The sequence below is a fragment of the Plectrocnemia conspersa genome, unplaced genomic scaffold, assembly GCF_051122295.1.
Source record: "Plectrocnemia conspersa isolate PC_06_02 unplaced genomic scaffold, ASM5112229v1 ptg000001l, whole genome shotgun sequence".
Taxonomy (NCBI): Eukaryota; Metazoa; Arthropoda; class Insecta; order Trichoptera; family Polycentropodidae; genus Plectrocnemia; species Plectrocnemia conspersa.
In genome coordinates, this window is record NW_028277165.1 from 2,535,861 (window position 1) to 2,551,261 (window position 15,401).

The window sequence follows — 15,401 nt, forward strand, 5'->3', positions numbered from 1 at the left end:
TAAAACTCAAAAATATTGGTGATGCATGGAGTGAAATTTCAATATATATGATAAGTAACGTATATAATGCAATCACCGTAGAACTGGATTTTTATATAAAAGTTTTTTATTATTTTTTAATATAAATGTACATATTATGTTTTTAATAAAAACCGTTTTATATAAATCTGCTTTTATTAAATTGTCTTACATATTTAAATTCTATATATTACACCAGTCTTACAAATCTTCTGTTTCTAATGTGTGTGAATTACACATAAACATACCCCACTACATAATCCAACGTCAGCCATGCAATTCAAGTTAATTCAATACATATAAACTTTTGATCTTTAAAATATAATTATTTTTAATAGACGTGTCTAGTATTAATAAAATTTATAAATTGAACCGGTAAATGTGAAAAATTCCACAGGGCCGATATATCGGCCATGACTTTATTTTGTCAGTTAGCCAGTCTATACAATTTCGAGGTTTAATTAACAGCAGTAAAAAATCAGACGTTTTTCTAAAAAACTGTTGTTTATTACAAAAAAATCATATTTTTAATAAATAACTATTTTATTTAAAAAGCGTAGCAGCGCCAAATTTTGGATATTACAAACATAAATTGCCATTTCATAAATCATTCCTGATTCCTGAAAATTAAAATATTCATTTCAACGAGTATTTGGACTTATTATTCCGATACGAGATCGATTTTAGCATTAATTTTATTTAAAAGAATAAAAAAAATTTAATTTTATATTTGCGTAGTATTATTTTAGTAAAATCCATTGTTTTTTTTTAAAATGTTTGTTGATACCAAATTTTTAAAGCGAATTAACCGAGTAAATTTACGAAACGGACTAATTAAAGACATGCATAAAACGGGACTGTCTCATTCAAATTGTATTATTAAACATAAATATAATTAAATTAAATGTTATTTAAAGCAGATCTAAAAAATTATAAAAATATATTATTTAACCCTTTGACTGCGGATGGCTTCTATGCAATGATAATTTTTTATGTCATGTTTGAAAATTTATCGTATTTGGACCAAATGTTGCTTAAAACGATTTTGACGTTTACTGCCAACTGCTGACTAAAATGGCGTTTATAAAAACCGGTATGACCAATTTTATTATTATCTGATCGCAAATATGATGCTTCAGTTTGTGTGACTTCAACGTCCTCTATGACGGGTCTACCATAAAGAGCCGATAGCGATAAGGTCCAGCGGTGTAGTGCTAAATTTAATGATGCCAGAGCGCTGGTGGTATAGATTAAGGTGACCAGACGTTTTCCTTTGAGGAGGATGGACCTCCTTTTGGTATGTATGAAACAATAATTTATTTTATAAGGGTCAAAACTAAGTAATCATAAAATCAGTCCAATCAAAATAAATCGAAACATTCGCGATTGATAGCATATTAATTAATAAAGTTTTCCCACCTGAAATTCTGTATATTATTCAGTGGATTAGCTATAAATTGGTAATATAGGGTTTTAGCGTCCTTTATTATTATGCACACTCATTCGTATATCGATGATTAAACAGCTTTTACCCGTGACTTTTTTATTATAGCTTTTAAATCGAACCATAGTTTATGAATGAAGAATAAATGATAAAGTAAATAAAAGAAAGATTTTTTGAAGTTTTGATGGAATTTTTTAATATATCTTCATTTACATGAATTCATGCAAGTACGATGGGAAAGTCCGCAGCTGCCTCTTCAACTTTCTCTTTGCACGCATTCACATATTTTCCAAAAAAATATTCAAATAATATTTTTTTTCTAAATATGAAGTTAATTTAAAATAACTAAATATAAATAACACATTATTTCATTAAATTATTCGAAAATAATTGAAGTATGCCGATGATAAAAATAAACTTCTAAAAGTTAAACCATTCCAGGATATTGTATTTATTTCAGTTTTAAATTGTTTTATTTTATTGCATAATCATATATACATTATTATTTCTGATATTGTTTGTATACACTTTCGTATTTAAAACAATCTTAAAATTAAAATTAACTTTTAGTTTGGTCGTAACAGGTTAAATGTCTAAATATGAATGAGTGTGTATGTTAGTAATGCAGTGATGCCAACATAACCCAATAAAATATGCTAAATTCCTATATTACCTATAAATTTTCTTATTTATTAATGTCATAGTTACAAATTCGAGTTTTTTTCTGTATGCAGATGACTTAAAAATGTATAAATGCATTCGATCTGTTACGTACTCCTCTCTACAGAGTGATTTAGACTCGATGGAGATGGGCTTCCGTTAACCGTCTGCCCTTTAGTATTGGAAAGTGGCATACTGTGTCATTTTATCAGTCCCCGTTCGCCATCAGCTTATTCCTACAATCTCGGTGGAAACATTTTGGCTAGAGAACTTTCACTAATGATCTTGGAATCACTTTCGAAAGCAAGTGGAGGTTCTCTCTACACATACACGAAGTCTCTGATGAATCTTCCAAGATGCTCGGCTTTGTTATGAGGAATGCCATTCACTTTGACGATCAGTCAGTTATTCACGTCCTCTATGACACCTTAGTTCGTAGCATTCTTGAATCGGGATCTATAATTTGGCATCTCCAAATAACCAAATACCCTCTTTTAATCGAAAAGGTTTTAAGATACCTTTATAAAAGGATATTTAGTTATTATCCGTTCTTATATCTCAGCGCCTTTCTTTTAGGAGCGGGAGCGTTGGGATACGATTCACTAAATTCTCGCAGAAAGTTGTATGTCGCTGAACGTTTCTTCAAACTACTAAAGGGCGCTGCCGACAATCCAGATATAATAATCCAGACGAGAAATTCCAGTTTTGGGTTCCAGAACGTCTTGTGATGGCTCTTGGGGCTAAGAAGTCCACACTTGCCGAGTCGCTTATAGCTGTCGCCATCCGGCTCCTTAATACACTGGCATTGCACGTTGATCTGTCTAATGCACGTTGAGCTGGTTCGGTTCGTATCATATAATTTTAATATTTTATTGATTTTTTTTCTATGTATTATTTATATTATATATTTTTTGTGTATTGAAATAAAACAATGTGTGACGCATTGGGGTAACCTGTTAGGTCACGATGGTCTTAATTTAATTTAAATAGATAAATAAAATTATAATAAAATAGAAACAAGGTCACCGATTTTAAAATTTCCTCTTTCTTGCTAAGATTTGCGAAATCGCTAATTATATTTTGGTAAATTCGAAATTTCATATCTTTTCTAGTTTCCTAGATTTTATTTGTTTCATTGTGACACAAACGTTTCTATACTTTATTTTTGTAATTCAAACAAATCAAAACAATCCGAATAAAGTTATTTTTTTTAAGATTTGTCTAAGGTATCTACGATTTTCTCTATTCTTCGCTGTTAAGCATTTTGCAAAATTTCTTGTGTTTAAGTGTGAATGTGATTTTATGTATATTTTATTATCAATCTGCATGGATTTTTATTAGGCAGATCTAATATTCCCATTAAACGATACTGAAATTACCCGTACCTTGAGATTTTATAACGGAAAAGCTCTTCACTTTAGGGTGTTATTGACAACCAGAGTTGCATATAATATTTTCTGAATAAGTTGTTTCACCTTCTTTAGTTATTCAGGGGAATTTAGGGGAATACAGGAAAATATCTAATTGATTAATTACATTCTATCTATAAATATTAAACTTTATCTTTGCAGAAGCTGACATAGAAAACGACGAAGAAACATTTTCTTCTGTTAACATGAATCAATGTAAAGTCGAGGTAATGAAATGAAAAATGTAACTATTATTAACACTTTACCTACCGCTCACGCCAATTGGCGTCCTGAGTGTGCCGAAAGTTAAACACCGCAGACGCCAATTGGCGTCCTGTGTATGTTTTCGTTTCCATGTCAAATTAAAAATATATGTTTAGTGTTTTATTTGCTTTTTTTTAAGAGATGACTAAATAAATGTATGAATTTTCATTTTATTTTAATTTTTTTTTTTTTTAATTATATTTAGACAAATGCGAAGGTTTTATAAATATATTTTATATTTCTTTCATCAGGCAGTTTCACTACCAGACAAACTTATTTATCTTTTGATGTGGTCCGAATATTTTAACAAATTTTTCTAGACATGTTATAAATGTAACAATGCATCAATTCAAGCCATTATTAAGTGGTTCTCAACATGTGGTTCGCCGGAAATAGAAATTAATTATTACATTTCCTTATTATTAGATTTTAAAATTGATTGATGATTTTAAAATTATAAAAGCAAGTAATCTAGGAATTTAAATAAAAATAATTTAAATTGAGTTAACCAGCGGTTCTCAAACTTTTTCAAATTTCTAAAAACTTTTTTCCAGCACACTTTTTTTTCGGACGGTGTAAAAAAAGAAAAAATATGATATTTTATACACAAACATATAAATATGTATATTTAAAAATAATTTATTGGGTAAATGGGTTTATTTAGAAATTAAGTCAAATTATATAAAATTAAAAAATACGATGTACATATATAAAAAGTACAAGACACTAAAAATTTATCATATCATTAACCATTAGATAGTATTGGATTACTGAGAATCTCAAGATTGTCAGATTAGTAAGATTCTATTGTATTTTTTTCTATCCTGTTATAAGGAAATTCCAACATATTTTTTGTGAGTAAATATTATCTCCCGTCAGATAATACTGGCTTACTGGAAATACCGAATCTCAGTGACACATTATTATAGAAAGTGGGAATTTTTTCGAGTTATTATTTTTGAATTATTAGCACGATACACATAAAAATTTATGGATAAGAATTAAGTTTAAGTTATACTATCGTGTGAAGTGCATCTGGTTTTCGTGTGCTGCTAATGGGCCTGGTAAAAAAAGGCTCATTACACCTGTATTAGACAATAAATCCACTAATAGGAACCTTGATATTTACAAAAACCATGAGTAGAAATAGGTTTTATCAAATATTACGTTACCTGCGTTTTTCCAATAATGAAAATGTTCCTGATAATGTAGGATTACTGTTCAAAGTACAAAAAATAATTGATTATTTCTCCGAAAGATTAAAAAATATGTACAAACCAAGCCAAAACATATCTCTGGATGAGGGTATGATCCCATGGTGTGGAAGAATAAATTTTCACGTATACAACCCCAGTAAGCTCACAAAGTACGGTATAGTGATAAGAATGGTATGTGAATTAGTGTCAGGATACATATCGAAATTTAAAATATATTCAGGACCTGGAATTTCGATACAAGATTCAATATCACATCTAACATCAGACAATAAATACAAATGGCATCATCTTTATATGGACGATTTTTATAACAGTGTTGAAATAGCAAAAAAAATATATATGAAAAAAATAGAATCTGTGGTACCATAAGGAAGAATCGGGTTTTACCAGAATATCTGAAAAATGCAAAATTACTCTTATTTGAAACCAAATATAAACGATATGGGGTAATATTGTTGCAATTGCGAAAAACGGTAAAAAATCGAGACACTTTAAACTTTCATTATATAACTAGTTATTGTGAAAAGTGATTTACACGTGAAAGACAATGTAAATTATCTGTGTATGTGCCTGGAAAATTTCACATTACGATGAAGTGAATTACAACGGTTAGTGAATATTTTATTGCAAATGAATTATATATCAGTAAACTCGTATTAGTAAAAATGTCACAATACAAAAGAAAAGTTTGCTTGAAAAAAGTTTTTACAAATTTAAAAAAGTTTGAGAACCGCTGGTTAACTCAATTTAAATTATTTTTATTAAAATTTCTAGGTTCTTCGTTTTTATAATTTTAAAATCAAGATAATCATTTTAAAAATCTAATAATAAGGAAAAGTAATAATTATTTTTTATTTACGGCGAACCACATGTTGAGAACCATCTAATAATAACTTGAATTGATGCATTGATACATTTATAACATGTCTAGAAAAATTCAACGAAATATTCGGACCGTATCAAAAGATACATAAATTTAAATAAAAAAAGTAAAATTCGCGAAGTTTTGCGAAAAAGTGCCGGTATTTAGCGTAAGTCTGGTAGTGAAACTGCCGGTCGGTAAAGTGTTAAAAAAGTAATCTAAAAGAAAAGTATTTTTTTCTAGATCTTGAATGTTAAATACGAATACGATCGTAGTGAAAATGCGAACCTGGACGGCATAGATGACATGTTCGAATTAGGTAAGCCATACTTATTAACACAAATGCTGTTACATTTCAATATATTTTAATTATTGTTAATAATATGATTTCAGAAATGCACGATGTCAAAGATATTCTTACGGCAAATACTAGCGGTGAGGACGCTTCATTTCATCAAATTTACAACACTACTGAAGTAATTGTCAAATAGATTCCGATTTTTGTGAATTTCGATATTTACATCGTATGTAATGATTGGAATTAATATTTTAGAATCGAGAAAAAGAAAAAATTATCAGAGATCTACATTTACAAGATGATTATTACAAAAATAAGTGTGATATATGTGGAAAAGCATTCAAAGATAATAGCGCACTCTCAAGGCATATAAAAACTCACAGCGATGTTTGTGATTTTAAATGTAATAAATGTGGAAAAGCATATATAGATAAATGCTCACTTTCAAGACATATGCCTATTCATTTAGGAGCTAGTTTAGGCTTTGAACGCGGAAAATGTGGAAAATCATTCAAATATCAAGACAATCTTTCACAGGAAATGCTAATTCATAAGGATATTAGCGACTTTATATGCAACAAATGTGGAAAAGCATTCAAATATAAGAGCATTCTTTCAATGCATTTGAAAACTCATAGCAATGTTAATGACTTTGAGTGTGTCAAATGTGGAAAAGCATTTAAATATAAAAGCAGTCTTTCAACGCATCTGAAAACTCATGTTCGGAACTTTAAATGTGAAAAATGTGAAAAGATATTCAAATATAAAAGCACACTTTCAATGCATATGAAAAGTCATAGCGATGTTAATGATTTTGAATGTGATAATTGTGGAAAAACATTCAAAACAAAAGCTCATCTTTTACGACATATGCAAATTCATAAGGATATTAGCGACTTTATATGTAACATATGTGGAAAAGCATTCATATATAAGAGCATACTTTCAATGCATTTGAAAACTCATAGCGATATTAATAACTTTGAATGTGTCAAATGTGGAAAAGCATTTAAACATAAAAGCAGTCTTTCAACACATTTGAAAACTCATAACGATGATCGGAACTTTAAATGTGAAAAATGTGGAAAGATATTCAAATATAAAAGCACACTTTCAATGCATATGAAAAGTCATAGCGATGTTAATGACTTTGAATGTGATAATTGTGGAAAGGCATTCAAAAGTCGACGCAGTATTTTTTCACATATGAAAATTCATAGTGATTTTCATGACCGTGTACGAATTCCCAATGATGTTCGTATATGTACATGTGACAAATGTGGAAAGTCATTCAAAAATAAATACTCTCTTTTAAACCATATACGATCTCATAGTGATATCCGTAACTTTGAATGTGAAAGATGCGGAAAAGCATTCAAAGATAACTTCACACTTTTAGGTCATATAAAAACTCACAGCAATGTTCGTGACTTTGGATGTGAAAAATGTGAAAAAGCATTCAAAACAAAAGCTCATCTTTTACGACATATGCAAATTCATAAGGATATTAGCGACCTTATATGTAACAAATGTGGAAAAGCATTCAAATATAAGAGTAATTTTTCAATGCATTTGAAAACTCATAGTGATAATAATGATTTTGAATGTGTCAAATGTGGAAAAGTATATAAATATAAAAGCAGTCTTTCAACGCATTTGAAAACTCATAACGATGTTCGGAACTTTAAATGTGAAAAATGTGGAAAGATATTCAAATATAAATGTACACTTTCAATGCATATGAAATATCATAGCAATGTTAATGACTTAGAATGTGATAATTGTGGAAAAACATTCAAAATAAAAGTACATCTTTTACGACATATGCAAATTCATAAAGATATTAGCGACTGTATATGTAACAAATGTGGAAAAGCATTTAAGTATAAAAGCATTCTTTTAATGCATTTGAAAGCTCATAGCGATATTAATGACTTTGAATGTGAATGTGGGAAAACATTTAAATATAAAAGCAGTCTTTCAACGCATTTGAAAACTCATCACAATGTTTGAACTACAAATGTGAAAAATTATTCAAACATAAATGCACTCTTTCAATGCACTTGAAAACTCATAGCGATCTTAATTACTAAATGTGATATTTGTGGAAAAACATTCAAATGTCGAAACAGTATTTTATCACATAAAAATTCATAGAGTTGTTCATGACCACAATCTTTTAAACCGTGTACGAATTCCTAATGATATATATATACATGAGACAAATATGGAAAGTCATTCAAAAATAATATTTGGTTTGTCATTTCACCATGAATAGACTTACTCCAAAACAATACTTGCAAACTGTGGAAATTTATTTTGAAAATCGTGGTTCAGTTCGCGAAACTTACCATGCGATACGTCCATTTTTACGGTCGACATAAACGTCCATTCGAGCAAGTAATTAGAATAATCATGAATCGTTTTTGCACTAAGCATATTCTAATTTATAATACGCATCCGTAGAGACATCGTACAGTGCGCACCGAAGAACTAGTTTATGCTGTGGAGTGTACTATGGAGGAGGACACGAGTCGATTTGTCATCATGCACAGCAATTAGAGCAGTGTCCATCTACTTTATGGAAAATTTTGCGGAAAAATCTTGGTTTACGCATAATTTCGCATAATGGACCTATAAGTTGGCCTCCAAGATCGTGTGCTTTAACATCTCTGGATAATTTTCTGTGGGGATATGTAAAGTCGCTAATCTACATCGACAAGCCAGAGACGATGGATGACTTGGAAGCCAACATTCGTCGCGTTATTACCGATATACGGATCCAGCTGCTCGAAAAAGTGGTAAAAATAGGACTTCCAGACAATTGTGCTCTATTCGAGCCAGCCGCAGCGCCCATATGCCTGAAATCATATTTAAACACTAACGGCATAAAATTATCTTTCCAATAAAACCAATACCATGGCCAAAACCACGATTTATTTGTGTTTTATTTCATTTAAATTTATAAAAAAAAATACCCTTACATTTCTACTAGCAAAAATATAATTTAGCTGATAAGCGCCAGTGAAATTATATGCTGATCTAAAATGTCTATGTAACTCAATTTAACGGTTGCGAAACGCCCATTTCCCGTTCAAACCCGAACGTAACGTAATGAAAGATTTAGAAGCTTCACTAGGGCAAGTCCAAAATATAAACTAAGCCAACTCATATTTCAGCGTAAATAAGCGTAAGAAGTACAGACAAATGTCGCATTTCGCATATTGTTCCATATTTAGTCAGTACTTTGATATTACATTATGTTTTAAAAATATGATCTATCTTTACTGATATTACTGCGAACTTCTGATACAAGAGTATCGGTCGAAGTATATTTAAATCGAATTTTGGTCAATAGGAGGGCCAAAAACAATTATCACTTCCCAGAAGTAAAAAATTCACGTCAGAAGAAATAAATCGTGCCGACGCCGTTGCAGTGGGAACGCTCGATAACAAGCATTCCGACGGCCACTTTATTGACTAACTTATGCTCCGCATCAAATTTTCGTATTTTGCAATATTGTGGTAAATCTTGTCACAATTTATAATATAATTATGTTTTACAATTATAAATTACTTTATTAATATTTACAGTTAATCAAAGATTTCTTTTTGATCCACATCATATTTATTATAAAAAATATTTTCCCAACAGAAGAATGAATCCTACAATAATTTTTATGTGCTGAAAATTGAAATACTCATTTCAGTGACTATTTTGACTTATTATTCCGATATGAGATTGATTTGAATATTTAAATTTCTAAATTATTAAAAAAATATTATTATTTTATGTGCGTAGTATTATTTTAGTAATATCTATTGTATTTTTAAAATGTTTGCGAATCAACTGAGTAAATTTACGAAACGGACTGATTAACCTTTGCTTATCTGTGATGTGTAGCTAGTTCACATTGCTTCTAATCATTTAAATATCTATATAAATATAATAAATACTGGGTTGGGATTTAAATTCCTCCGTACTATATTTACGCATTTAATGAAATAATCACAAGTATAAATAATAACCACTCATCAGCGCAGCAGAGATATTTTGTCAAAAATCGAGGATTTATTCACCAATACAATCAAACGTATTTAGAGATGCATTTTTGCAAACGGATACAACAGCCGCACGCTTTGCATCTTACTTTTGCTCTTTGAGCAGAAAGGGAATATAGCAGATTTTCGTTCAAATCTGTCTATTCGTCTGTTTGTGCTGTTTAGCCAATGATTTTTTTATCTTCAGCAATTAAATTTTACTTATTATTACACGTTGACCTCAACTATGAATAATTAAAGAGATATTTATGAGTATTCCGGTTTTAAATCACAAATCTTTGCATGCGCATTGACTATACAGAACAGTATTTGGCACAGTAAGGTAAAGGTTAAAGACATGCAAAAAATGGGACTGTCTCGTTCAAATTGTGTTATTAAACATAAATATTGTTAAATTAAACGTTATTTACAGCAGAATTATAAAAATATATTATTTAACCCTATTACTGCGGATGACACGCATGGAAGTTGTCAGTATACATTGCCCACCTAAGATTGTTATACACCTTGTAATATGTCTTTCTTGTGTAATATAAGGTTGAAAAACACTTTAATATAATAAAATAATATATATAAATATATAACTCATGACATTAATAGGTGATCCCCCACATATTAGCAAATTTCGGAATGACACATTGTCATACGACTGATAATTTTTTTCTGTCATGCTAGATAATTTGTTGTATTTAGACCAAACGTTGCTCAAAACGATTTTGACGTTTACTCTCTACTACTGAGTTACAATGGCGTTTATAAAAACTGGTATGGCAAATTTTATTATTTTCTGATCGCAAATAAGATGCTGCAGTCTGTGTGACTACAACGTCTTCCACGCGGGTCTACTCCAAAAAGTGGGTACTGCTAAATTAAATAATGACTGCTGGTGGTATTGATTAAGGTGACCAGACGTCTTCTTTTGTGAATTATTGCCCTCCATTTGGAAACCCTGTCCTCCTTTCCCTTAAACATTTTTTTTTACTTCTACAGTATCCCCTAAATAAACAAAAAAACCGAGATGACTGCTTTTTTTTTTAGCAAATTCGAAATTTCATATCTAATCCAGATTCCTCGATGTAATTTGTTTCATTGTGACACAAACGTTTGTATACTTTATTTTTGTAATTCAAACAAATCAAAACAATCTGAATAATTTTTTTTTTAAGATTTGTCTAAGGTATCTACGATTTTCTCTGTTCTTCGCCGTTAAGCATTTTGCAAAATTTCTTCTGTGAATGTGAAGATCAAATATTTCCGTTTAACGATACTGAAATTAAATTGAACTCCATTCTTTCGAAATGCTTGTACCTTAAGATTTTATAACGGAAAAGCTCTTCACTTTGGGGTGTCATTGACAACCAGGGTTACATATAATATTTTCTGAATAAGTTGTTTCACCTTCTTTAGTTATTTGGGGGAATTTAGGGGAATACAGGAAAATATCTAATTGGTTAATAACATTCTATCTATAAATATTAAACTTTATCTTTGTAGAAGCTGACATAGAAAACGACGAAGAAACATTTTCTTCCGTTAACATTATTCAATGTAAAGTCGAGGTAATGAAATGAAAAATGTAACCATTATTAAATAAAGTAATCTAAAAGAAAAGTATTTTTTTTAGATCTTGAATGTTAAATGCGAATACGATCGTAGTGAAAATGCGAACCTGGACGGCATAGATGACATGTTCGAATTAGGTAAGACATTCTTGTTAACACAAATGCTGTTACATTTCAATATATTTTAATTATTGTTAATAATATGGTTTCAGAAATGCACGATGTTAAAGATGTACTTACAGCGAATATTAGCACTGTGGACGCTTCATTTCATCAAATTTACAACACCACTGAAGTAATTGTTAAATAGATTTCGATTTTTTGAATTTCGATATTTACATCTTATGTAATGATTAAAATTAATATTTTAGAATCGAGAAAAAGAAAACACTGTCAGAGATCAACGTTTACAAGATGATTCTTATAAAAATAAGTGTGGTATATGTGGAAAAGCATTCAAAAATAACAGAGCACTCTCAAGGCATATAAAAACTCATGCCGATGTTCGTGATTTTGAGTGTAAAAAATGTGGAAAAGCATTTAAGGATAAATGCTCACTTTCAAAACATATGAACATTCATTTAGATGTTAATAGGTTTAAATGCGAAAAATGTGGAAAAGCATTCAAATGTCAAGACTATCTTTCACAACATATACAAACTCATAGTGATGTTCGTCAATTTGAATGTAAAAAATGTGATAAGAAATTCAAAAAAAAAGTTAATCTTATAAAGCATATGCCTACTCATAGCGATGTTCGTGACTGTAAATGTGAAAAATGTGGAAAGTCATTCAAACATAGAAGCACACTTTCAAGGCATTTGAGAACTCATAACGGTGCTAATTACTTTAAATGTGATAATTGTGAAAAAACATTCAAATCTCGAAACAATCTTTTTTCACATATGAAAATTCATAGAGAAGTTCAAGACTCAAATCTTTTAAACCATATACAAACAAATAACGATGTCCGTAATTTTGAATGTGAAAAATGTGGAAAAGCATTTAAAGATAAAAGCACACTTTCAAGGCATGTAAATACTCATGTAGATGTTCGTAAATTTGAATGCGAACAATGCGGAAAAGCATTCACATGTCAAGTCTATCTTTCACGACATATAAGAACTCATAGTGATGTTCGACAATACGAATGCAAAACATGTGATAAGAAATTCAAAAATAAAGTCAATCTTACAAATCATATGCTAACTCATACCGACATTCGTGATTGTAAATGTGAAAAATGCGGGAAGTTCTTCAAACATAAAAGCACCCTTTCAATGCATTTGAAAACTCATAATGATGTAAATGACTTGAAATGTGATAATTGTGGAAAAACTTTCAATTGTCGAAGCAATCTTTTCTCACATATGAAAATTCACATGGATGTTCATAACTACAATCTTTCAAATCGGGTACAAACTCGTAAATTTGAATGCGATAAATGTGGCAAAGTATTCAAAGATAAATATAACCTTTCACGACATATTCAAACCCATAACGATGTTTATGATTTTGAATGTGATAATTGCGGAAAAGCGTTCAAAAATAACAGAGCACTTTCACAGCATACACAAATACATATGGATGTTTATAACTTTAAATGTGAAAAATGTGGAAAAGCATTTAAAGGTCGAAACAATCTTTTTATACATATGAAAATTCATAGCGACGGCGACTATGCATGTAAGAAATGTGAAAAGAAATTCATAACTCATTTCAAACTTTCAAGACATATGATTACTCATCTAGACGCTAGGGAGTTTGAATGTGAAAAATGTGGAAAAACATTCAAATATCAAGACAATCTTTCACAGCATATGCTAATTCATAGTGATGTTTTTGCCTTTGAATGTGAAAAATGTGGAAAAGCATTCAAATCTCGAAATTATCTTTATCATCATATTCGAACTCATAGTGATGTTCGTGACTTTGAATGTAAAAAATGTGGAAAGGCATTCAAATCTAAAATCAATCTTATAAATCATATGCTATCTCATAGTGAGGTTCGAACCTTTAAATGTGAAAAATGTGGAAAGATCTTCAAATATAAAAGCACTCTTTTAATGCATTTGAAAACTCATAGCGATGTTAATGACTTTGATTGTGATATTTGTGGAAAAACATTCAAATGTCGAAACAGTATTTTTTCACATATGAAAATTCATAGGGATGTTCATGACCACAATCTTTTAAGTCACATACAAATTCATAATGATGTCCGTATATGTACATGTGAGAAATGTGGAAAGTCATTCAAAAATAAATTCTATCTTTTAAACCATATACGATCTCATAGTGATATCCGTAACTTTGAATGTGAAAGATGCGGAAAAGCATTCAAAGATAACTTCACACTTTTAGGTCATATAAAAACTCACAGCAATGTTCGTGACTTTGAATGTGAAAAATGTGGAAAAACATTCAAAACAAAAGCTCATATTTTACGACATATGCAAATTCATAAAGATATTAGCGACTTTTTATGTAACAAATGTGGAAAAGCATTCAAATATAAGAGCATTCTTTCAATGCATTTGAAAACTCATAGTGACGTTAATGACTTTGAATGTGTCAAATGTGGAAAAGCATTTAAATATAAAAGCATTCTTTCAACGCATTTGAAAACTCATAATGATGTTCGGAACTTCAAATGTGAAAAATGTGGAAAGATATTTAAATATAAATGCACACTTTCAATGCATATGAAGAGTCATAGTGATGTTAATGACTTTGAATGTGATAATTGTGGAAAGGCATTCAAAAGTCGACACAGTATTTATTTACATATGATAAGTCATAAGGATGTTAAAGATCGCAATCTTTTGAATGTTGTCCGTAACTTTGAATGTGAAGAATGTGGAAAGATATTCAAAACTAAATGCAATCTTTCAAACCATATACGATCTCATTATGATATCCGTAACTTTGAATGTGAAAAATGTGGAAAAGCATTCAAAGAAAAAAGCACACTTTTAAAACATATTAAAACTCACAGCAATGTTCGTGACTTTGAATGTAAAATATGTGGAAAGGCATTCAAAACAAATTTTCATCGCTCACGGCATATGATCACCCATAAAGATGTTAGTGATTTTGAATGTGACAAATGTGGCAAAACATTTAAATACAATTACACACTTTCAAGGCATATGAAAACATGTGAACTCATGACGACATTTGTAGTTGTATAATGAGGTATGCTGATGACCGATGTGCACCAGAATAATATCTGAATACTGAATATAAATTTTGTATCACTACTAAGCACATAATTGTTTTCAAACATGACACTTAAATGATACATACGAATAAAAAGCAGATTTTTTTTTATAAATGTATATATTATTGTTGTAATAAAAACTGTTATATTTATAAAATTGTCTTACATTTTATACTCATTTCCTATAAAAATGTCTTCCTAGATTTTAATTTGAGTCGAGTAGAATCTCAATATAATGGATTTCGTATGTTGCTGACAACATTTCTGATCATAAGTAAAAGTTGTTAAATCATCCTGTAAATATTATACATGCTTAAGACAAATAAATAGGAATTAAATTTCCATGCATCCCTCATCACATTTTAATCACAATATTTTCTAA

General features: G+C 29.9%; 2 protein-coding genes across 8 annotated transcripts; both read left to right on the forward strand.

The window, feature by feature from the left end:
• Window positions 1-1,032: 1,032 nt before the first annotated feature.
• On the forward strand, window positions 1,033-9,105 carry LOC148238436 (uncharacterized). Of its 7 annotated transcripts, none has more exons than XR_015810103.1 (6): window positions 1,033-1,111; window positions 3,694-3,758; window positions 6,118-6,193; window positions 6,268-6,350; window positions 6,428-8,572; window positions 8,639-9,105. XR_015810103.1 is itself a non-coding variant. In XM_088188178.1 (6 exons), the coding sequence occupies exons 4-6, from the start codon at window positions 6,181-6,183 to the stop codon at window positions 8,183-8,185; spliced, it is 1,854 nt and encodes a 617-aa protein (XP_088044304.1). In that variant the 5' UTR covers window positions 1,039-1,315; window positions 2,699-2,966; window positions 3,694-3,758; window positions 6,105-6,180; the 3' UTR covers window positions 8,186-9,105. The 7 variants fall into 7 exon arrangements, 6 of the variants coding, with proteins under 6 accessions (XP_088044271.1, XP_088044304.1, XP_088044283.1 ...); XM_088188178.1 differs by adding an exon at window positions 2,699-2,966 and having other exon boundaries at window positions 1,039-1,315; window positions 6,105-6,193; window positions 6,428-9,105; XM_088188157.1 differs by adding an exon at window positions 2,699-2,966 and having other exon boundaries at window positions 1,039-1,315; window positions 6,428-9,105.
• Window positions 9,106-10,925: 1,820 nt separating this feature from the next.
• On the forward strand, window positions 10,926-15,176 carry LOC148238437 (uncharacterized). Its single transcript, XM_088188115.1, has 5 exons — window positions 10,926-10,999; window positions 11,729-11,793; window positions 11,859-11,934; window positions 12,009-12,091; window positions 12,168-15,176. Exons 1-5 carry the CDS (start codon window positions 10,981-10,983, stop codon window positions 14,988-14,990), a joined length of 3,066 nt encoding a protein of 1,021 aa, XP_088044241.1. The 5' UTR covers window positions 10,926-10,980; the 3' UTR covers window positions 14,991-15,176.
• Window positions 15,177-15,401: the final 225 nt, after the last annotated feature.

Excerpts from the sequence above, each read along its gene's own strand:
- LOC148238437 (XM_088188115.1), top strand. Across the intron at positions 11,935-12,008 it reads AGATGACATGTTCGAATTAG|AAATGCACGATGTTAAAGAT; the intron begins GTAAGACATTCT and ends ATATGGTTTCAG. Across the intron at positions 12,092-12,167 it reads AAATTTACAACACCACTGAA|AATCGAGAAAAAGAAAACAC; the intron begins GTAATTGTTAAA and ends TTAATATTTTAG.
- LOC148238436 (XM_088188145.1), top strand. Across the intron at positions 3,759-6,117 it reads TGAATCAATGTAAAGTCGAG|ATCTTGAATGTTAAATACGA; the intron begins GTAATGAAATGA and ends ATTTTTTTCTAG. Across the intron at positions 6,351-6,427 it reads AAATTTACAACACTACTGAA|AATCGAGAAAAAGAAAAAAT; the intron begins GTAATTGTCAAA and ends TTAATATTTTAG.